The 24,404-nt window shown below is 36.2% G+C and overlaps 2 protein-coding genes and 1 long non-coding RNA gene across 7 annotated transcripts in view; 2 read left to right on the top strand and 1 right to left on the bottom strand.

Annotated features, from left to right (window-relative positions):
• The first annotated feature begins 400 nt into the window (after window positions 1-400).
• Window positions 401-4,742, top strand: LOC135162772 (allantoicase-like). The gene is made up of 8 exons (XM_064121598.1): window positions 401-528; window positions 588-654; window positions 2,276-2,338; window positions 2,400-2,616; window positions 2,691-2,779; window positions 2,978-3,346; window positions 3,757-3,939; window positions 4,453-4,742. Exons 2-8 carry the CDS (start codon window positions 592-594, stop codon window positions 4,585-4,587), a joined length of 1,119 nt encoding a protein of 372 aa, XP_063977668.1. The 5' UTR covers window positions 401-528; window positions 588-591; the 3' UTR covers window positions 4,588-4,742.
• On the bottom strand, window positions 3,244-20,201 carry LOC135162778 (uncharacterized). Its single transcript, XR_010299017.1, has 3 exons — window positions 20,065-20,201; window positions 4,401-4,651; window positions 3,244-3,455 (listed from the first exon to the last, which is right to left on the bottom strand). It is a non-coding gene; the product is annotated as an uncharacterized LOC135162778 (long non-coding RNA).
• The window catches only part of LOC135162770 (ABC transporter G family member 20), a 30,307-nt gene continuing 11,101 nt past the window's right edge, over window positions 5,199-24,404 (top strand). Inside the window, exons 1-2 of one of the 5 annotated variants that reach the window (XM_064121593.1) lie at window positions 5,199-5,620; window positions 8,930-9,136. In XM_064121593.1, the coding sequence (XP_063977663.1) occupies window positions 9,066-9,136 (71 nt within the window). In that variant the 5' untranslated portion in view covers window positions 5,199-5,620; window positions 8,930-9,065. Of the gene's footprint in view, window positions 5,621-8,929; window positions 9,137-18,633; window positions 18,999-20,088; window positions 20,702-24,404 lie in introns of those variants that run through there. The other 4 variants (XM_064121594.1, XM_064121596.1, XM_064121597.1 and 1 more) reach the window with 4 other exon arrangements.

Below are 24,404 nucleotides of genomic sequence, written 5' to 3'. Positions count from 1 at the left end.
ACATGAAAGAATATACGATCTTTATTAAAAAGACTTAAAAAGACTTGAAAAATGAAAAGATATCAGCAATAACCCCTTAGTGTTCTTGAAAAAATTTAATGTGATAGGACGGGATGTCTCATCTCTTTCTATTCATTGGAAACAAAAGAGTCGCATTGACCAGATATTACGCTGTCTAACATAAAGCTTTCCATCAGGAGTTGAACAAATTATGTAGTGCATATTCCGGAATTGATATACTAAGCAACATGGCACGCGTAAGTCCAATGTTATTTTTTCATTCACGTATGATAATCCATAAAAAACGATTATAGCTTATGTTGGCAAGAAAAGATAAAACAATTTTTGAACGATAACATTGTATCAAGTATGGAGCTCTCAACAGGATGGGGGGGAGGGACAAGAATGAATAATAATAAATACTGAAGAAACGCGTGCCGGGGAACAATTATCGGAACGGCGAGATTAGTGGCCGCAATTGGTTTAGGTTTTTTTCCAGAAAGTGCACTCTGTTCGTACGATAACGAGGTATAAACCGGGGCTTTTCCGTGAGACTGTCATAATTGTTGAGTTTATTACTTATTCAGACTGATGGCTACCATGGATATGAACGAGTTGGACTTCTTGGAGTTGGATGAAGTTGCATCGGAAAAGGTGAATTCTTAGAAGTTGTTTATTGATCCATTGAAAATTGCCTACTTTATATTATTACATTACATTATTGAATTTAAGGGACTTCGAAGATGATTACATTATTTTTAATTATTTATAGAAACTGAATCATCGAATATCAAGTGCTATTGAAATCGATTGTGGGTCAAATATTGACTTTATTTTTGTATAACATTTACATCACATTGTCGGGAGTTTGAAAACTGGTTTCGTATATTTACTCGAATGAAATACGTAAAGGGATAATTTGAAATTGCGAAAATAAAGGTAATAGAAACATAGGTATAATATTTACGTAATGAAAAATTTGCGTCGGTGTCAATATTTTTTTATCAAATAATATCTGAATGCATTCATTTCCGTGTACGTATCCCTACAATCAAATAGTCCAATCAATTCTTCAATTAAGATAATTTGATGTTCTCCTGACTACAGTTATGAACGGAATCAAATTTTATTTGTCCCCAAAAGTTAGTGTTTTCTGGTGTTGGAAAATTTTTTTTATGGGACGTTGACTCTCTAGTTTTTGCTTACTTAAAGCATAAATTAATGAGCAACATAAGAGGTGAGTCATTGTATAATGATAAAACTTAACAACAAAATATTTTTTCATATCCATCTGCTCCACGGTTCCTCAGAAATTTATAAAAAATATGAAAAATGAGAAGATACCGATGGTAACTTGTTAAAATAAAATATTTCGTTGCAGTGTCTTTTCGTATGAAAGATTTTCGTCAACAGTGCACCCGAATTTTACCAGATAAATCCTTATCAAAATCTCCGTCAATCAAACATTTTGAAATATAATCAGATAAAAGTTACTCTTAAATATTATTAACATGTGGATCCCACATTCGCCCCGATGAAATAATAATAGACCATTAATCTCAATGCGGAAACGTTGATCTGTTCACCAATCTTCTCGTGATAAACGTCCGATAGAAAATACGGGGAACTGATATGAGAGAATGTAACACGTATTATAAAAGATGGGTCAATTGGGGGAAATTATTTGAATAATGAGGGGCAAAATTATGAGCACTCAATGACGTGTTAAGATAGGCACAAACGTCTGTAATTTCGCTATAGTATGCGAGTCTGATAGGGGTTGTAGTCATAGTTCATTCTTTGTCATTACAACTTACTCATACACTGATAGAAAAAATCATTTTTATTGAGATATTTTTTTCTTGAGACAAGTCGAGATCAATTACTACAACCAATTTGCAGTCTATACGATCTATCACCTCTCGGGGTGTTCTATTTATTTCAATCAATAGAACACCCCGCCTTTAATTCCGCCTTCACTGCATTTAATTATTTCACAACTGAGAAATTTACGTTTTTTCTAGTACTCGTACAGGGATTGTTATACATAGAAATTTTCTCTCCATGTACTGTTTACGTGATTTCACCAAAAGAGAAAAGACGAGACAGACTTACGATCATGAAGATTGTTAAGATTATTGCTGTTTTCGCACTCTGTGGTAACAATCCAAAGAAACACCGCAGACGTAGTCAGCGAAACAGCCTTCATCTTATCAATTTGCATTTCATTAAAATATGCAGATGTCTTGAATCTTACTGGTTTCTTTTAATTCAGAGTGGAGGACGAATTCTTTTTGCTACTGATGATTGGTTTGCTGCTGCTGAGAATCTTTTAAAGGTAAAACAACTTTGATGATTATTATCACACTAGAATCGAAAAATTGTTTTTTTTTTCCAAGGATTGCGAGCCAGAATGGAAAGAGAACGTATTTACAGACTTTGGTAAGTGGATGGACGGATGGGAAACTCGAAGAAAAAGATGTGCAGGTCATGACTGGGCCATTATAGCACTGCACCAGCCCTCAATCATTCGAGGGTTTTGTGTAGACACTGCGTATTTCACCGGAAATTACGCACCCAGAATCTCTATTCAAGCAGCACGGCTGAGTGATGATGGTAGATCTCTCTTTCTCTCTCTTTCATTCTTCTATAATAGCGGTTCGTTAATTTCATTTCCTTGTGGTCGATAGATGTCAAATTATTCCCCAAACGGTGCCGTAAACTGGGAAGCGCTGCTACTGCCCAAGAATCACAAGAAGTTTCACGTTTGAAGACTGAGGTATTTGTCCATTATTTTCTGAGGGTTTGCCCAATGACATCACACGTGTAAAACTATGGATCTATGGATCTATGGATTTATGGATCTCTCATAATTATTCGGAAGATTCCTCAACGACCGAACGACGGAATAACTTTTTTTTTCATTTGGACCATTTGACCACTTCAATACAGTATACTATTGCTGTAATGTTTTCAGGATTGGGAGACCATTGTGCCAATGACAGAACTGGGTTCCGGATACCCTGAGACACGGCACAACTACATTGCCTCGTCATCAACATCGGCTTGGACCCATCTCCGACTGAACCTTTTTCCTGATGGTGGAGTAGCAAGGTTGAGGGTATACGGCACCATCTGTTCAAATCCACTCAATCCCGATGCACTGACGGATCTGGTGGCCCAAGAGAACGGAGGAATCTGTGAGCACTATAGTAATGCTCACTATGGTCATCCCAGAAATATAATTAGACCCGGGAGAGGTATAAATATGGCCGATGGTTGGGAGACGGCAAGACGACTTGATAGACCGCCGATTATCGAAGTTGATCGCTCTGGAATTCTTCAGGTAGTGGAGCACGGGCTGTCGTACTATTTTCAGAACTATAGAAGGATACAATGAAGATAGTTTTCCAATAGTTCGGGATGTCGGTAGTTTTATAGTTTCAGCTCACGAGCTACAGCATTATGAATTTTAAAGGAATTAATTATCCCGATGGACATGGGACCCACATTTAGAAATTGCTGATCTGGAGCTTTTATTTTTTTACCAAATTTTTAACTTAATTAATTGATTAAATTAATTTATTGTTGTCGGGTAGTATATTTGGTGGACAGTTATTTTTAAATTTTTATGCTGAATAATAGAAAAAAGTAACTGCTAAATGATCACTTTCTGTTTAAAAGTGTTCGTTTTGAACTGGAGATGGAATTAAAAACATCATTTGAAATTAAATAAAAATATCCTTCAATTCCCAGGTACCTGGAAATGAGTGGGCTGTATTCAAACTAGCGCACATTGGTATCATAGACTCTATAATTATCGACACGACACACTTCAAGGGCAACTTTCCAGATAATGCCAAAGTCGAAGGAACTCTTATTAATTCTGATGATGACAAGACTCATAGCAGGTGGAAGACAATTCTCTCAACAAAGAAGGTGATATTTTTTTTAATACCAATAATATTTTAATTGCCAATTATCTCGTGTTTATCTCAATTAAAATTGTACTAAATCATTTGCTTTCAAAATATCAAACTTCACCATCTTGGAGCATTACCGAGGGTAATCACCCCAGAAAGGTGCCCTTCATGTAGGATCCGTACTATTTTTCATTTATATACCTCCGGTTTTATTTATATACCTCCAATACAGCTCAAGTTCATATCAGAATACCACACCAAAGTCCTTGAGACTCGCTATAATCTACTCATGACCTGCTGAGTTTCCTATAATTAACGTATCTTTAGCACCATTACTAACATCTACATGAAGACTTTCCCCAAAAACTCATCCAAACGAAATGATGGTAAACAAAACAGAACTGAACGTATCAGTTGGTAAATATATGTAAAAAAAGGAAAATGTTATTAATACATGCTTAAAATTTACGCATTTACCTCGGATTAGTGTCAACAAAGCTTTGGCGAGTAATGTCTCATGTCTTTCCAGTTATCAGCTCATAAACCTCATGTGTATGCTTGCGAGGACTTGGATTGGCATGGCCCAGTGAGTCATGTACGGCTAACAATTGCTCCGGACGGTGGAATTTCAAGGTTCCGTATTTTTGGATACGCTCACGCGTAGTTGCAATGTACTTCATTGTTGTCATCCAAATCTCTGCATTTATTAATGATTATTACTGCTCACGCTGTAACAATAATTTGCAATTGGCCTCTCACAATTTCATATTCATTATTATACGTATAATAAACCGGAATAAATCGAGATTAATTTCAGTATCTGCGTGTAATTTATTTATACCAAAAAAAAAAACAGGAGGAGTATATTTCTGCCAATGGGTGAAATTTATGATTTTATGTCACATAAAACTAGCACAATCCCAGACCAATTTCTCAGTCCGATCGCAGCGCCATTAATTTGTTACTTGGACGTAACGATCTTCTTCATCTGCCATCCGGCCGCCATTACGTTTTGGAGCCCTCACAACAAAGTAAGGAGTTCACGGACTAAATGTGTGCTCAATAACGTCGAATGGGTCCATTAAAAATCGGTGAATTCGGTAAAGAGTTCAAGATGAGTGTCATTGTTAGTGGAGTGATTGAAACATTAAGTGTAATACACACAACGACTGATACATAAACACGGTCCCCGGTCTTCTTTACATGCAGTGATTGCACAAAGCATACGGCCCCTTCGGCTTCAAGAATTTGCCTACTTGTGGCCAGAGATTATAAGAATCTCTGCTGTGACTGCACAGCGGCACCGATCGACATAAAAATGAGAAATCCCCTTGAATCGCGAGACAAGATGGAGTATAGAGGCATCCGATGAGTGGGGTCTGTGCACTTTCATTGGTGACCAGCCAGAAAGTACAGGGAAAGACAGGTGAGGCGCACCAGGGCAGTCGTAAAAGTCGAACGGATGGGCGTGCGACGAGGTTGTGTCCAACGCGCGTATTCCTCAGTGCCGTAGTGTCAAACTGTTCATTATCATCGTGAGCAAATCTTCCTGGTCCTCACCTGCGGTCCAACACGGCTATTCTCTGCATAAGTGTTCGTCAAAGGAAGAATTATATTTTTCTGTGACGGTGGGAGAAAAATAAATCGTCTCACTACCTCAGCGCATGGAGTTGTTTTGGTGTTGTGTTCATCCACTGGTAAACGTCATGTTTTTTTCTTCTATTCATTGATTAGAAAATATTTGAGTCGAATGTTTATTTGTGAAATGTGAGTGGTAAGAGAAGGAGTGGGGAATTCGGGGATTATTGGTGATAAAGTGTACGTTAGGAGAAATTACAGCTGAGGCTCTGATATGTGATTGTGATTCGATTATTCTTTGGATTTTGTTGATTATCGAGGTGATGTTAAATGTAAACATGATGACATGTCGGAAAGTTAAAGGGATTACGGAGAATGAAATTCTTTCGGGGTTTTGAGGTCGGAAAGATGGGATTCGCTGAACAGGTGCTATCATTCGCAAATGCACAAGTAATTCTCAATCAAGTAATTGGTTTTGATCATTATTAAAATTTTTTAGTATTCGCTTTTGAAATTCTGTCTGTCGAATATCTCGCAGAAATTGTGAGAAACATTTGGGTGATCTGAAAGATTCTTTGGAACATCTTCGAAAACTATTTTTGGTTTCAATTATTTTTGCAAAACAATCAATTTCACGTCAATGAATGTTTTCGTTAGAAGTCTCGAAATTCTAGTGAGACATGTAACAAGTGCTCTTCTGTAAGAAAATTAGATTTACATAGAAGAGCAGATCTATTCCATGAGATTTTTCCCATGTTTTTTCGAGGCTGAGATATAAAGTGAACATTCAAAATTGTGATAAAGTGAGCATTCCTCATTCACCGTTGCCTGTCGAAATTGTCAATAAAAATAGCAGACATGAAATATTTTATCTTCACGGAATTCCAATATGTGAAGAGCGCGCATGATGAGCACGGAAAGAATATCTGGCAAAAATTACGATGTTAGGATGGTCAAATTAGTTTATGTGGACAGATCAAGAAAAATTCACGACTATGCAGCGTAATTTTTTATTGTGGGAGATGGCAATTTCTCCTGGACAACTACCAACAATTCCTGTAGAGCTCAGTAAAAATTCCAATGCTCACCTGTAAATATTCCCGGATTAAAGAACTCGATTACAAGTTTAGAGCGCGTTTTTGGTGTCAACACCGGATTTTTTAGTTTAGGCTACAGGTATATTTTAAGGATTATCCTAAATAATTATTGTTAGACCGATGTATACAGAAATATGCTGTAAACATTATAGAACTCGTAATTTGCTCATCAACTACCGAATCTAATGGGAAGTTTTACGTGACAATATCGTAATTTTTCACACGCCATTCAGATAAAAATTGCGGATAGTCGTGTACACATTCCGTGACGATTTTGTCAAATTTCCAACACCTGCACAGAGGACACACGTAATTGATTATTACTCGCCATATAGCAAACTTCCCGAGCTGACACGTGAATTTTTCTGGGTCCAAAGGCAGTCACACGCCAGCATCGGAATTTTTTGTGGGACCTCTACAGGGAATTCCCCCGGTAAATCCGCTAAAAAGTCCGCTCCCGGCCTGTGAATCTTCTGGACTCTGTTCAGATAAACCCACTTTATCATTCCACGACGATAATTTTTCCGGAAATTTTTTCTTCGCGTAGCGGAACATTTTTGTCTGATGTCAGTTGGAAGATACTTTGGGAATTTGTGGTATAAAAAATGAGGCTATGGCGGCATCGTTGCTGGTCACCGAGAATGTAGGTCTCGAGTCTCTGCAGTGCTTAGGCTCCAACATCACGTTGTATCTGCGTTTATGTATAGAAGTATCATTATCAAATACGTACTTTCACGAAAAATCAATCCTTTCTAATGTACATGGAATTTTGTCAGCATTCCGATGATACGAGAATTAACGAGTTTATGGTTGGGCTAGGTGGGGAACAAGGAGGACCGGTTTATTGGGTGCAATCGAACGCACGTATGCGTAATTATCTGAAGTATCATTAAGGGATCAACTCGAATGTATATAGGCAAAATAAATGAAAATTTAATGTACATTGCTAAAAACTTATGTTCTAATCTGCTGCGACAAATTTTATAAATTTTTATTGCGTCTCAAGTTCAGTAAAATTTGAGAACATCTTGGTATTGAATATAGTCTTGTAATTATCAAATTGAAGTTTTTAAATCTGGGACTATAATTTTTGTTAATTGAAAAGCCACATTGCTCAAAGCAATGTTTTTCTGAGCTCGAGCAAACTGAGAGAAATATTTCGTTGAAAAGGGTGACTATTCATTTAAAAATATCTTCTTGCATGCGATTCGCTGGATGTGGTCTACAATAAGTTTTTACATCAACGGAAGACGATACATTCAAATAACTAAAATAATTCAGTTAAATATTCAGGGAATACGATAGAATCCTCATTTGATCGAATCATGATCAAGTGATTGAGTTAAAAATAATCGTTTCGTTTTACTAAATTTTTCGCTCAGTGGAGGTAATTGAGGGTAATACTCATCATTAAAAATACTACGAGATTGTTTCGAGTATACAATCTCCATCGCTTTGGATTCTTCTCAGATTTTTACCAGATCTTTTAAATTCCTCATTATCTTGATTTATGCTGGTGCGGCGCAGTGTTTATGGCACGATGAACGGTGTTCATAACTTTTGCGTGGGCAATGGAGTGTTAAAAACTTTTTATAGTTTTTAATAGCTTTTTTAATTGTAGAAAAATAACAACTTTATTTTTCATTTTTATCAACGTCCCAGGGGGACCTGATTGAGCATTCATTATGACGTTATGGTTCATTATGGATGACTATGCACGGAGAGAAATAATCAGTCAAAATTATGTAGGAATTCGGTAATTCGCAAGTGAGAATACAGATCTGGTAAAAATTACGGAAGGTCGAGTAAGAAGTATTTGTCACAAGTTTTTAATTCCTGAAATTATTATAATTCCCCATCGGAATGTAGAAATTGAAATGAGTATGAATATTTCTCCGATAAAATATACCAAGAATAATTTTTGAAGATTAATGATTTAGGACAAATATTGTACTTTCGTTTCTTTCGTTTCAATGGAAAATTTCCAATTTTGTTTCTTATAACCTGAATAAAAATTCTTATAAAGGTTGCAAGATTGCAATAAATATCGCAAGTATTCTCCATTGGATCCAATCGATATGTCACCTCTGTGTTATACGTTAATGCAAGAAAAAAGAATTCAGCTCATATGTCCAGTACAGACCGAACACTTTCTAATAATAACTCGCGATACACTACTGTGAAGAAATCACCCGTGTTTGCCTCAATCCGTATAAAACCATAAATACAATTACCTTTTTTTACTTCACGGAAAAAAAAATGGAATGCGTGTACGCGACAGAGAATATTGCGATTTTACTTGTCTAATTTACATTTCCGTTTCACTTTCAGTGACGATATCAACACGCAAATTAGAAAAAATGCTCTAACAGAGGGAGGAAAGATAATTTTTCATTGAGAGAATTGAGGACACGAAGGAGAGCAGAAATTAATTCTGAAGAAGTGGAATAAAAATAAGAAGAATAAAATGACGACCAAGGACGATCCACAAGCAGAGAGGATAAGAAAAATGTTTAGTTGGAGTAGTGGGTTAACGAGGTGAGTCAGTAAAAACAATTGCAATTGATCTTTTAATAACCATTTTTTTCTATGTAACTTTATTTAAAAGCAAACGTCCGGTCATATATTTATTAAGTGCACATAAATATATTTTTTTGTTCCGAGTAAAGCTGCTGGTAAAACTAAACGATTTACATGATAATATTTAAAGTACCTCTACCCTTTTAAAATTCAAACGAAATTTCATTAAATATTTCTTTGCGTGTTAATATATGTCATTCCATGAAAATCCATTGATGGTTTGTTCAAATTGAATCTCGTGGAATAATTAATTTCGTGATCTAACTCATGTTGGTATAATTTAATTAGGTGAATAGGTAATGTCTGTTGACTAGATAAATACTATATTTCCAGTAGTTAAATTCATCTGAATGAATAGTTCTATGGATATCCGGGCCTTCCCATTTATTAATTTTATCTTCTAAAATCAGTTCATTAATTTACAACTACCTGCCTACCTGTGTAGAAAAATTTTTGTCTGCTGACCCTTGATTTCCGCAATTCTTCCTCGTATCGAAGGAACTTTCACCATAACTATCGTATCGATTAGAGAGATATTCAACTATCAGAATTGTTGGTAAAGCGGAAATATTGTCATACCGTATTATATTGATGAAAAAGACATAAACAACGTAGTGATAACTTCATCTCGAATCATATTCAACATTACGTTGAAGTTAGTCGTCTATTCTAGACTTTTTCATTGTTATGAATATCGAGATTAATTTCGAATTGAAATGAATTTTTTTGAACGTGTTGTGAACTATTTTTTACATAAATTATTTTACATTTTTACAAGGCTTGTACCGATCTCATGGATAATAATGAAGATGATATAAATGGAAAATCAGAGTCTCCTCTTGAATACATATCACGCACTTGTGTGAGCGTGAGTCACTCAGGCATAAAACAGTGGATAGGACATTTTCATGTATGTCTCACTTGAGTGAAAAAGAGGACTATCTTTTTCTGGACTGTAATCTTTCACAAAACTTTCCTTTCGATTTTTCTACGATTTTGATACTATTATTTCATTGTTTTAAATGCTCGCGCATAAAATTCATTTTCTCCTGATGATCTTTGCAAAATCTTCTGATGAAACATCGAGAGATCTTTGCAAGATCTCCTCTGGTGACCTATTAACCATTTTGTCGTATTATTTTCTATGATTTTATGCAACATCCACTCATAAATTTTCATCAACTCGTGAAAGTTTTGAAATGAAGACTCGGTAGCTTTCGGAGGAAATTGGGAGTCTGCGCCACTGGAGTTCCTTAGTGAAAGGCGTCATGAATCGATGGAACCAGTCTGATCGTTAAAATCCAAAGGTGGGGGCTATCAAAGCCCGTAAAAATCCATGGTGAATCGCTCCAAAGTTCAAATTGATTTACCACAAAAAATTTATAAAAACAACTTGACAAAATGCTATTCGTTAAGGTAAAGGCAGTCACTGGAAAAATTCAGTTCTTTTTAGATACAGAAGACTCTGCGTACGGTATATTTTTTTTATCAACTCACACTCAAACAATCAACAAACAAAACAAACAATCAACTATCCTCTAAGGAAAACGAAACCCCTTTTTATCTGTATAAAAATGTAGAATTGTATTTTCTCCCCCGATTATTATTTTTTATCAATGAAACTACTCTATCGACTCCATAATTTTCTCGGTAAGTCAATGAAGCAGTTGTCTAACTGAACAATAATAATTACAGAGTAACAATCGATACAGAGACAGACGTTCCGTTTCACCTTAAGTCGCGAAAGTTTACTCCTATACCGACACCGATTTCACGTTTTTTCCTCGACAGATGGCTGTCCAAGTCTCGTATCAATCTGTCGGAAAGAAATATGATTGGCCAAAAGTTGTTTGACTTTTAAACGAGACGGAAGACATGACAAGGTCGATAATGTCGAGAAGATGCATTAGTTTTTGCTCTGCATATTTTTTGCCTCATTATTATCATCTATGACGTTTGACGTTTGTCTTGTCAACAAAACAATTCCTCCACTATTTCTTCCTTATTCACATCCATGACCCATTGGCATGCCATGCAAATTTCATCCGTTTTGTCCAGGATTAGTCAAGGTCACGATAACAAGGTTCAAAATAGCACTACTTTTGAAGTCATGCAAACGTGAACATAACGCAGGTGGTCGTCCTTCTCGGAATTTTACTTCCCGGGGGTAATGATACGTGAGTTGATTTCAAGTTGCTTATGTTTTCATTGTTTTTTTTAATGTTGTATGGCGTACTTACAATGAGCGAGGTCATAAAATTTGGGAGTTAAATATTTTCATGATCGGAGATTTTTATTTGCGGATCTATATCAGTGATAAGATACCCAACGAGGGGATATTCATTGGTGAAGAAATCACTGCTGCACTTTTAATTAAAACCACATAAAATCAGCCCTGAATTTTCCCTGAAATCATGAGAAATCCTAAGAAATTACCTGAAATTAGTGAAATCATATGATCTCAACAATTTCTAGTGATTTCTTATGAAATCACTTGCAATCATGTGAAATTAAAATACCATTCACTAACACAGACCCTCCGCCAGTGAATGTATGAATAAAAAAATAAAACCAAATGCAACTTGGTCCCATTCCCCAGTTTTCTGAAGGAATCGATAGTTTCCGTTTTTTATTTTATCGAATTGCTCCAAGTCATTTGCATCCAATCAAGTACTGCAAGTAATATTGCTATTCGCTATCGATATTCCGTCGTAATATCGTAGGTATCGATATTTTTGTCCGATAGGTTCATTTTTCAGCCTGAGATGCAGGTGGATGCTGTCACACAGATATCCAGACAATGACAGAGTAGTTTCAAACGCTAAATATTTATTCCATAAGATGTTCTCTTGTATCAACTCCCATTCATTCCTTAATTTATTCATTTATTTAACTGAATTTAACTGACTGAATATTATTTTCCATTTCGATCTGGGACTTGCACATCAGCACTCCCTGTGTCATGATATTTAACAGCGAATAGTCCCTCGTTCGAGATATGGATATTATCGAATATTTCCACAGGTTTTCCCTAAACGTAACTTCAAACTATTGCAACGATAGATAATAGTAATTTCGTCTAGACAAATTAAAAAATATAGAATTAAGTCGGATCTTGTAATCGAGATATTCACCTGTCATATCGCTATAGCATTTTTCCGTTTCTTCCTCTTTTTCGTTGCTTAAGTCAGCGAAAAAATCATACAATCAAGTCTTAGACAGAATTTGCATGTCCCTAGCGCAGTTAGTGTGTACGTAAAATATTACCGAGTAGTTGCCAATAATGTGGCACTTCCATGAAATGAACTGCGAGTGCCTGGGATAGGTCAATATTTGATGTGGGCGTGAGAAGGACTAAGAGGTGATGGCACAATGGGATTATTTGCGTCAGGACTTTAAGGCGCTAAGCGTTTGGCTAACGGATATATCTAATTCTCCCTCACTCGGTGAAATGCCGAGTGCACTTGGTCTTTGCGATTTCGCCGACATTCACGTAGGAGGTACCATAACACGACAAGGAAAAAAAACCTGAAGAAATTACCACGTTCACTGGCACCAGAAATGACCAGTCGGTCATTTTTTCCAGATTTTTTTTTCTAGGCAGTTGTACTTCGCAGGATTCCAAATTATTGTATGAGAAACTTCAATTTGTTAAGTGAACCTTGTTATATGGTGTGGTTGTGGGATTATGGAATAACCAAGATCTTATTCGTGAGTTGTTCAGAGGTCGGATTAATACACGGTATGATGGCTTTTCCGTTGATAGTTTTACGTAACGCAGCAGCTGGATTGACTGCTTTCACGTTTACGACGCGAATTTTCGCTCTCGTTACAGTATTCGTCTGTCGACCGTGATTTTTCGGGAGATTTAAACAATTTGGTTTCAGTATTTTGGAATTGTACTCGGTGAACATCATCTTCAGTATGATTATGATAAATATTTGTGTAATAATTCTTCCGAACCCTTCTAAGAACTGACAAAATGGTTTTTAATTTGCGATAAATTCTCAAGTTTCACAAAGTTTCAGTGGATTATTTTACAAGGATTATATATTTTCACGACACGCAGTTGGTTCCTTTCTGATCGCTCCTTATTATACAAAAAGTTGGACTTTTGTGACTCTCAGCTGCACCTGAAAAGTGACTTTTCGTGACTGCTGCGCGGAGAGAAATATTGAAGAAAAATGACGTATCTTTTCCGTAATTCTGGAGCGAGATACGATTGTCGGAAATTTTACGGAACTTTCACGGAACTTTTCCTGAAAGTTCCGTAATTTTTGGTTGAATCGACTGTGAAAAATTAGGATACTGTCGGGACAAATTTCCCCGTCGAGTTTGTTATCGATGAGCGAACTGCGAGTTCCGTATTTTTTGCGGAATATTTCTCGACGTCTGGTACGTTCTGGAGGCCCGGTTGGAGAGGATCACGTGATCACAAATCGCCATTATCAATAAATTGTTGAAGTAATGGTTTTATTAGAATCAAACATAATTACCAGCCCATGAAAACAATACACGAATTGTGGTAATTGGGTTTGATAACGATATTAAATCATTATTTCAGCTGGAATCTGTAATGACAGTTTGATGTTCTGTATCGATTTTCAAATAATTCCAAGTGGACCTGAACCCCTGCCGAAAAACGTCTTTAATCATTAGGACCGATAGACCATGATTGTAACATCGCTTCGCTCGTGTCAAAAATTACTTAACCATTGCTTAAAAATTGTGTTTCAAGCGCAACAAAACGCAGTACGCGCAGCCGCATTACTTATTATACCTGATTATACTGATTACACCTGATTTGTACACTAGTGCGTCCATAGCGATTGCATAAAATCCACATGAGACTGGAAAGTCCGCCTAGTGTTTTTTTGTGTAGAATGGCGGTCTTAATTAATGAATAAAGAGTAAAAAAATCCAACAGGAATTTTAATGGATTAGGAATATAAAAGTGTTTTGATTATCCATTATTTAGTACAGTGTCGGCCGAACATTTGGAAATCCCCGGTCGTCACTGGAGGCCACGTGGATGACCATGCGAGTGCGTGTGCACCGAGGAACTTTCGCTTTTACCTCAACATCTCCACTAGGAGCACGTCGACTTTCTGGTAGACCTTGTTTGGACGTTACCCCCAGCTGAATACCTTCGAACGTCTGTTCATTGTTTCGTCCATCTCCCCACTTGTAAAATATGTTACTCCTTTCTTTCTCAGGAATTTATTACTTTATCTTCATAACCTTACTTCGATTTTTATACGTTTTATAGTTGAAATTATCCGGTAATAATCCAAGGACTGCTAGTTATATAATGAAAACTGGGATGAAGAAAATGTCGGACGTAAATAAAATCGAATCACTGCGTCATTGGTGGAAAATATTTTCCCACGAATATCTGACTATTTTTCGAGTATAAATAAAACGATAGATTAATTGTAATCGGTATACATTACTAATTAAATACTCATAGCATATTGATTTTTTTTTTCATCGCGTTGGGCTTAAAAGTAACTTTATTACTCGTGAGAAAAATATCTTTTGGCCCGTGGGATTATATCACTCCCCTTCGGATCGTGCAATGAATTCCCTTCCCCCAGAAAAACTGTGTTCCGCAATCGTAACGAAACATAGTATTATCATTTTATTGAGTTATCTAAACTTTGATATCTAAATTTCATTTACTAGGGAACGAAAAGACTTTTATGTCATTGCGGTCGATAAAACGCGTTTCGAACCTCACTTTGCTTGATTAGAAACGTGTTTTCTATACTTGAGCGTACGATATGGACTATTTCATTTTATTGAGCCTGAAAACTGCGATTTATCCGAGTCGTAATGACATAAAAAAATATTTTCTCATTGCTGCTACGTTGGGCCCGTATCGAAAATGGATTTTTCTGTACTAGTGAACGAAACATGAAATAGTTTTCCACACGGAGAGAAATATTTTTGAAAAATTACGTTGTTCTGTAATCTGCTCGTCAAAATAGTATTCAGTTAAAATGATGGAACAGTAATGCTTTTTTTCACTGAACGTTCCACACTTTTTCTGGAACGTTTTGGACTTTTTTCTGAAAATTCACCGAAAAAGTGAGTAACTGTTCCGCCATTTTTACCGAATATTATTTTGACTGGCAGATTACCGAACAGCCACGTAATTTTTCAAGAATTTTTCTGTCCGTACATGCACTTGTTGAACGTACCATCTCTAACAAACAAGAGCCATTCACTGTGCACTGATTTTTGGGTATTTTTATTATTTTTAATATATGCGTTAAACGTTATCAACGATTGGATTTTGATTGCAGATTGGGATTTATTTGATTCCATAAAATGTTCATTCGTTAATAGTTAACGACCGTATCTTGATAAATCTTGTTTGACTTGACTATCGCCATTTGTTCACAATTAAAAAATATTCATTTGGTCATATTGAATTCTATTTGTTAATCATTAACGAATCTCGTCTTTGAAATAAATAAATCGTGCTCTCAGCCCATACATCCGATCATTACAAAATTTCTTGACAAATATTTCCTATTCAGAGTACACGAAATTATTATGTTATAATTTATTGAGCCATTAGTTTCTTGATACAAGAATATAGAAACTCAAAAAAAAAGTTTTACCAGTGTAACAGCCCACCTCTCGCCAACCCTTATGTGAACCTGATATAAAAAGCCTGATCGAACACCGATTCACGTGTTTAGTTAAATTATCAGTAATTTTTATCCTGTCAATATCATAATTTTTCCGTTACCTTTTACATAACTGTAAAATTAGAATGAGAATGTGTGACACCATTGATTCACCTCCCGCCACTAAATTGTCTCATGCAATTGACCTCTTTAGTTAATGGGACAAGGGCGAGGCCGAATTTCATATAATTTGTAAGAATTTCCCTCTCTCCTTCGGAGATGCGACAATTTTACTATACTTCTTTTTCGCAATGCTATGTTTCATTCAACGTTATTTAATCGTACTTTCATTACATCACAACTTCGTGTAGAAGATCATTGCGCAGTCGTTGGGGAAAGTGACGGGGACCGTCTCTTGACCAGTGTTACAGTGCCATGTGAAAATGGAAGGAAAAAAAAGAGCGATGAATCTTTGCTGGCGCACCTGCCGGAGGTCATTCACTCAGTCTATAGGTTTAATGGAATTGACACGAATAGTTGAGTAGCTTTATTACACCATAAAATTCTCTTTTTTGTAAATCATTGTTTATAAGAGGGCCTTAGTACAGGACGAAGAATGAGTCACAGGTTTGATTCTGACTCGGAAAAATTGATATGCAGTCGTCGGGTGTCTGTTTATTTTTAGTTATAATTTTTAAAAAATTTAAATCCTTTAAATTATTGGTCAAACGACCAATGTTATAAATATTCACATGTTAATAACGCTAGGACCGTGGGCCGTGGGTTCGATCTCCTCTGGGGCACTTTTTCCACTGCGCCCCAGTAATTTTTCATGACGAATTCGTGGAAAATTCCGACACTCTGGTGTGAATGGCTCCGACTGTTTTTGTGTATTTGTTTAAAATGTTTTCTCTTAGTTCGATTCGGTTCGATTCAAATCAGTAAATTACAGTCTTTCAAATATTCATAAATAAATTTGGTGTATTTTTTATTAGTTGCGTCCGCAAATTTCTGATCTGTAAAAGGTCGCGTATAGTTCGATTTACTGTTTCGACTCTTTCCAGATAGACCCATTTTACCGTCCTAGGACGGTAATTTTTCCCAGATTTTTTTTTCTCCGGGTACAACAATCTTCAACTACACAGAACAAAGACTTTTTCCGAACTGACCTTCACTTTTCCTCGTCGAGGATTGGTATTGGCCCTTCTCCAAACTCGTAAAAGTGAAAATTACTATAGAATTATCGTTCATAACTAGCACTTGCCTTCGCTTCGGACGCTGACTCCACGCGTGTAAAAACCTCACGGCACTCTCGCCCTCAGAGATAGTATTCAGGTGTAATGCGAACAGATAAACAAGAAAAAATATTTTTCCTTTTTGTTTAATTTTTTCAGAATTCACTTGACGAAGCGTTCAACGGATGTTCAATTTTGTTTTATGGAATCTAACTATTACTGAAAAAAATGATGTCAATCGGCTGGAAATTGTGGTGCAAGGACAATTCGAAAAAATAAAACTTTTTTCTTAATGAGAGAGGTGAAGTTGATTGGGGTCATCACTTTTCCCAGTTTTGATTAGGTCTTATAACATTTTAAAAGTCGCTCAATTGGTCCATAGCACCGTTGAAGACTTTCAAATCTCACTGACATCCCACCTTCAACAGATTGAAGGAGCTGAGGAACTTTGTACTGTTCAAGGTGCACAACATCTCTTCTTCCTCGTGTCTCTGTGGAATTATTAACTATTTTTTGCAACGATTAGTAATACCACAGAGCATCCTGTCATCTATTTTGTATTTTTAATGTTTTTTTTTTCACTTCCCTGGACCACAGTTCAGGGTTCATGATCTAGCGAATTAAAAAACAATGGATACATAGTTCCGTATAATAAACTACAAGCCGTCGTTGACCAGTAGTCCTCCAGATATCCTCCAAGAAGTCCAGTGGAATAATACTCGGGTGGGTTGGAGAATCGAATGAATCAGATGAATATTAACAAGTTCATGAACAATACGGAGAATGAAATAAAATCATGGATGACAGAGTCATTAAAGGGACAAACTAGTGTCCTTTCCAGAGAGAAAAGTTACGCAAAAATTACCCGAAAAGTTTGATAATCCTGAAACGAGCTTTCATTCAGGGAAAAATTACCAAATGAACATGAATTTTGATAGCAAAGAGAACAATAACGTGAAAGTCACGGAATTTTTTCCGAACCGACTGCAATTTATCTCTAACATCCTCTCAATATCAATCTTCTTGTGAGAATTTTTCCCTGAAACTTTTCAAATAATTTCTACTGGACTTTTCGAACTCTCTTCGCGAAGAATTTCAAGCGAAGCCAAAAATACGTGAAATGTAGTAATTTTCAAAGTAAAAGATGGTCAATTTTTTCTCCACTAAAAAAGAAATGTGTGAACGATAAAGATTTCGTACCGCCTGTGAAGGTCGTTAATAAAAATCAATCCCGAACTTTCACTTTTTCTCTTCATCATCGAAAAAATTTTTTTGAAAAATCTCCACCTTTGTCCACATGGAACAATGGCTCCGATAGTCTGATCCGAGTATTAAAATATTCCTCGATGATTATTAGAGATCTACGATAAACATTGAATAATGCGTTACGTATATCAATCACCATCGAAATCAGACAAACGATGTGAAGGTAACGGAGAAAAAAAAATGATGAAAAAGTGGGGAAAATATTGCCAGGTGGGAGAAAAGAATGAGAGAGAGAGAGGAAATACTACGACGAGAAGTTAAGGGAGGGGAAGTCTGGGACTTTGTCTGATTCGTTGGTCACTCTCTACTTGCGATCCAGCGTCGTTTGTGCACAAAGTCGATTTGCGGGTCGATCAGTCTTGCGGCAGAACTCGAAAGTCGATCGTGAGTCTCCCTAAACAGTCACTGTCAATCAATTCACCATTTCTCCTCTCTCAATTCAATACCAAGAACAATTCGTTGGACATAAGGCCCTTTGTCTCTGGTCAAATTTATTTTTTTTATTATTCTCTTTTTGTGAGTTACATAATTGTGATTTTTTCATGTGGAATTTTAAATGATTGTGTGTTGCTTGATGATGAAGAAAATTGCCGATAATTATTTAGTGATTGTTTAGTGTTTGTAAATTGAAGTTTTGTTCGAGAGAAAAAGAGAGAATTCATTGGACGGATTTTATTCAAGGTAACTTCATGGTGTTCCTTTGAACTTTCATTCGATGATCAATTGATCGTCTTGAGATTCTTCTTAAGGTTTCTCGAGAAGAGTCTCTGATTTATGACAAATTACCGAGCTCATTATGCTCCTAACCGGTCAATACAGAATGCCACACGCACAGAAATTTGCGGAGAAAAATGTACACATTCGTGAAAAATTATATTGGGTTGAACGTGAATTATTCCCCGCAATGAGATAAGAATTATGTTGTGACAAGAATAGTTATTGACAACGAGTAAATTTCCTTGGCATTAGCATGTCTTATAGACATTTTTACGTAGATTTACTGCTGGCAAGTAAATATATCTGGCAAAAATAATTTCTCAATGGGTTGCCTCGTGAAACTTTCCTCAGAATCCACAGAAATATTACCAGAAATTACCGGTAAATTTCTCCTAAAATCCCTAGTTTTTTTATTACAATTGACACATTCCGATTGTCTTACACATCCTACGATTTCCATAAAAATTCCTCCACTCGTACTAAAATTTTACGTACTCAGTAAAAAAAAATTCAACGTTTCTGTACATAAAATTTCAAGTTTTATTTTCTGCCAAATTATTGATTATTAATTTCGTGATAATTTTGTCTTTCGGCCGTAAGAAAAAGTCCAATAATTTTGTAATTATTCATTAAGCCTAGTGTCAATTGATTTACTGCCTTGAATATGTTAAACTCAGTTGTTAGTTATTCTCATTATGTTACAACACCCCTCAGGTACCAATGAATAATTAACTCATCTGAGACCTAAGGTAAATAGCATAGTAAATAGTACTATCATTTGGACAAAGGTATAGCAACATGAATTACATACTAGAATTTTATACGTCATTTGGTTATCCGTAAGAGAATAATTATAATGATTATAATGATAATTTGATGAATCTCATTTATCAGACCCCACAGCATTGTCAAGTTTATATTACAATCGATTCATCGCGTTCAGGACATGGGTGGCATTCAAACGTTGAGTATTGCCCTATGTGCGCGTTATTATCCAATATATGATAAAGAGTAAAGTATATTGACGTACCTGTTGTGAACGGTGAAAATAGTCAATCGTTAGCTGTACAAGGAATCACATCACTTTACGTGACGTGTTAGTTTCCATTGACCACGTACTAAACACTTGTTTGTCGTCAATGAAATTTAACAAAGAAATTCATTATTTTTGTTATCCGGAGCGGTTAATTGCAAGTGAATATTCAATGAACAGTTCAGCTCAGTTTGTCTTGTTGTTAGAAAGATTACGGTCATGACTATTTTCCGGATCAGGAATGGGGAATGGATCAGGATTGCCCGACGGTCCGCCAATGTTAGCCAACACTGAACCATATACTCGGTCTACCCTAGGTCTTGTCTCGTCTTCTACTAGCGCAGTTGATAAAAATATTCTTTTCAGTTTTATTCCAGTGATTTATAGCATTAATTCAGTGAAATTTAATCGTTCCTGAGAATCTTTTTTGTTATTCTTATTTCATTATAATATTATTATTAATATCATCATATTCTATGATGAAAAAATTTGATTTCATTTTTTTTAATCAAAACTATTATCGCTGATTAAATGTACAAATTTGAGAAGAAATAGTGAATACAATGGATGCTCATTAAAGTGTTTTTAGTACCTTGTTGAAGATTGAAAACATGACGGCAGTGGCACCGACCAGGTAACCTTTAGACTCGAGTCAATTTTTTCATCGCTTGACCTTGATGATACATTCGTAAAATATTCACGTGTCTGTTCCGCGAAATGGAGTTCCTATTAGGTGTCAAAATTCGCCATTAGTTTTGATGACAAACGCCACGCGTGCAAAGCTTAATTAACGCACTCAATTAAATCATGTCCAATTTCACGTGAGTTACGAAAAATAGTCATTCTATTGAGAAGAAAGTGATGACAAGGATTCGCTGCAAGTTTGCAGGCTTGGAGACCCTCATCAGCGTTGAAATTTCGATCAAGTCCAGATCAGGACTTGATCAAGCTAGAGCAGGATCTGATGTGGTAGCTGGATCAGCTTTTGATCAGTCATGTGACACAGTTTTTAGTCGGGATTTAATCAGGCCAATCAGGCCTAGGGGCTTCAAACCGGATCATGTTTCTGGTTTCGGCCTGGATCAGGTTCTGAGCTGAATGAAGTCCGTGGATCGGGATTGGATTAAGTCGATGGATCTGGGTGGGAGGGTGGGCGGCCTGTGGTAATCTACGGAGGTAGATAATTATTCCCCAAATTTAAATGTTAAACAACATGAACTAGGGGTTTGACATGACGTGGTGGATGTTATACCGGAAATTTTCGAATATTCTAAGCAAGGACATAAAAAACATCATAGCCACCTCCAGAAAAGTGACTCTGACTCATCTAACAATATAATTTTTTTCACAACCGAGGGATTGTAATTGTTCTCAATACTCCGCAGGAGAATTTTCGTATAAAATTTCCCTAGGTGGGAACCCAGGGAAGTAAAAACTAACCCTGACTCCATCACACCCAATAATTTTCAAGCACTTCTGATATTATATCTGATTACTTATTCAGAACGGATTTCGTTACATTCCTCGGATTCGTCGAAACTTGTGGCATTACAAATTCAGGGAAATTTCCATTTGAAAAAAAACTGGCTCCCAATCGGTCTCGATGGAGAACTCGTGAAATATCAAAGTCCAGAATTTAAATTAGCGCATAAGATGAAGTTACAGACGTGTTGTATAGCCTTTGCATTATTAACATCGAATATTTTTATTTCTTCCATTCAACATTAACAAAGTGATGACAATGCATTTGTTTTTTGATGCGGCAGCAATTTTATGGCAAATATCTGGGTGAAAAATAATCGAACATACAAGAATGATTCAGTGGGTCAAAGTCGTTCGAAGAATTGTCGATGACTTTGTTCTTTGATTGCACTCAATGGTTCAATGTTTTAATACGGAAATGAATGTTATTTTAGAGAAATAACGACGATTAATAATGCCAGTGATTACGACGTGCTGCAATCTTGAAATCATCAGACCCTTTTCTTCATTATATCTGTGGTAATCGCGAAATTATTATTCTTCCCGTTTATAACTATATGTCTTATCGATTCATCAAAACTTTCTTTATCACCACTGGTGTCAAAATACAAATACTAAACTCGCAAAGTGACTCGTACACTGATAGAACGATTTATTTATTCCAAACGAAATTCGTTGATTGTTAACGAATGACAGACTTCACTAACTCGTTAATTATTATTGAATCGAGATAATAGTTAAGAAGCCACGTTCAATACAATTAAAATTCACTCGTTTCTAATAACTAATCCGTTCTATCAGTTTACAAAAAAATTCATTAACAAAAGTGAAATGAAAAAATAACAATAAGCTATAATGAAAAATGATTAACGAGTGTTAATAATCAATAATCATCAGAAAGATGCGACGGATAATGTTAGCCATTTCTAAATCATCCATCCATTAATTTTGCAACGTGAATTTGCAAACTACAAACTACTCAAGGACATTGCATCCACAGTAAAATTACAAACAACTGTGAAAGTCTCCATGAATCAACATCCATAGCAGTGTATGAATTTCACTGTTAATATTGGTTTCCCGTGAGAATCCGCTGATGTTTCTGTTGGTCGGACGGTGAAAGGACGGCAAGACTTTTTTTTTTTTCAACGGAAAGCGTGTCTTGGGTCGTTGTTGAGTTGAACTATAAACGAAAGTGACAATAAATCCAAATGGAAGCGCATTGAACTGTAGTAATTAGTTGTGAAGTATTCAATTTTCATTTTTTAAGAATGCGCCTTCGTTGAGAGATATTCTAACACGGAGAGAAATTTGTGATAGAAATTACCAATTCCTTTCCTGTCGTTCTATAAAAGTCTATCATGAGTCATCGTTACCTCATTTTTACCGTGAGACGCGGTAGAAGTTAATATTTGATGATTAAATTTTATTCTAAGAGAAATTTTATGCTGATGAATATAAAAATTACTGCCCTGGTAGAGTAAAATTTACCTGCACGTGCCGACAAACAGTTTTCCAGTGTCTATACTTTGCAGGATACAATGTGAGCTGGTTAATTAGTTTGTGAATTAAGTTATAAAAAAAATTTTTCATCGGCGGAATTGAACTCATCGCCTGTAGCGTTAGTTATAAATTAGCGAAAGTGGAAGTGTCGATGGGGAATTAGGTTGGAGTATCGCAGAGGTAGTGAAATGGTTTGGTAAAAGACAGCTGGGGCGAGACCATCTGGTACCATCCAATTTAATTATTTGAATTATATCGTAACTAAAAATTGATTGTCAACAGTTGCGAATTTCGTCACTATTTCCTCTCGAGAATTCTATACCTAAACCGAGAAAAAAATTATTTATCGCAAATGTCCATTTATTTCCGGAAAATATTCCTAACTCGGTCCCCCGTGGCAGTGATTAGACCGGAGAAATAGAATTTTGAAAAAATAAATATTTCTCTGAAGTAAATGAATATTTGGCAAAAATAACTGTTTTCCTCGGTGTCAACGTTGGAGATCATGCGACAGAATCAGACAAATTTGGAGACGTGCACTGTCCTCCCTGATATTTCATCTGAAAAACACTCAGCAACTGGGATTATTCCGTGATGATCATTTCCTACTAAATTGACTCTCTCCTGCGATGCGATGTAAATTCCGAGAAGAGCCCAGAATACTGTAGTCACGTTCTCCCTCAAAAGAACGTCCCTGACACCCATTTGATGCATCACCAGGTCACACGACACTAATCGGACATGAAATCAAGTGAAGAAAAGCGTGTAATATAGAGAGCTCTGAATTTTATCGACGCAGTACGATCGATTATTCAAAGTCAGCAAGTAAATTGATGTCTTCACATTTCTGTGCACATAGTAACGACCACTGACAAGATTTTTCAAGAATTCCAAATACTGAATTTCTAGAAAATGTTATTTTCTTATGACTGACGGACTTGAGGAGGCGGAAATAATAGATTCAACGACCTCGACTGTGACAATGAACCCCTGCGAGATAGTCAAAGTGATTATACGGGAATGAAAGTATCAAAGTTACCTGAGATGTGAACACGGAACGCGTGGTCAGAGGAATTTTAGAATGAAGGAGGAGAAACTGTTGGAGGTCCTGGTACGTTTGAAATTCGGTGAAGGTCGCTGGAACGGATTTTAGGGAATTGGGTTGAAAGATAGAAAAAAAAGTCCATTCAGAGGAGCCAAATACTTGACCGATATGAAAACAATGTTGAATATATCTCAATAACTTGTGATCCGCCAATTTTTTTTATCTCATTAGCGTATTGAGAGGTTTCCATTGAAGGAGTCGTTGCCAATATCTTCTCACTTTTCATGTCACTCATAAATTTCGGGGT

The sequence above is a fragment of the Diachasmimorpha longicaudata genome, chromosome 5 (assembly GCF_034640455.1).
Source record: "Diachasmimorpha longicaudata isolate KC_UGA_2023 chromosome 5, iyDiaLong2, whole genome shotgun sequence".
NCBI classification, from domain to species: Eukaryota; Metazoa; Arthropoda; class Insecta; order Hymenoptera; family Braconidae; genus Diachasmimorpha; species Diachasmimorpha longicaudata.
Note: the sequence above shows the minus strand (reverse complement) of the source record. Positions and strands in the feature narration are given on the sequence as shown.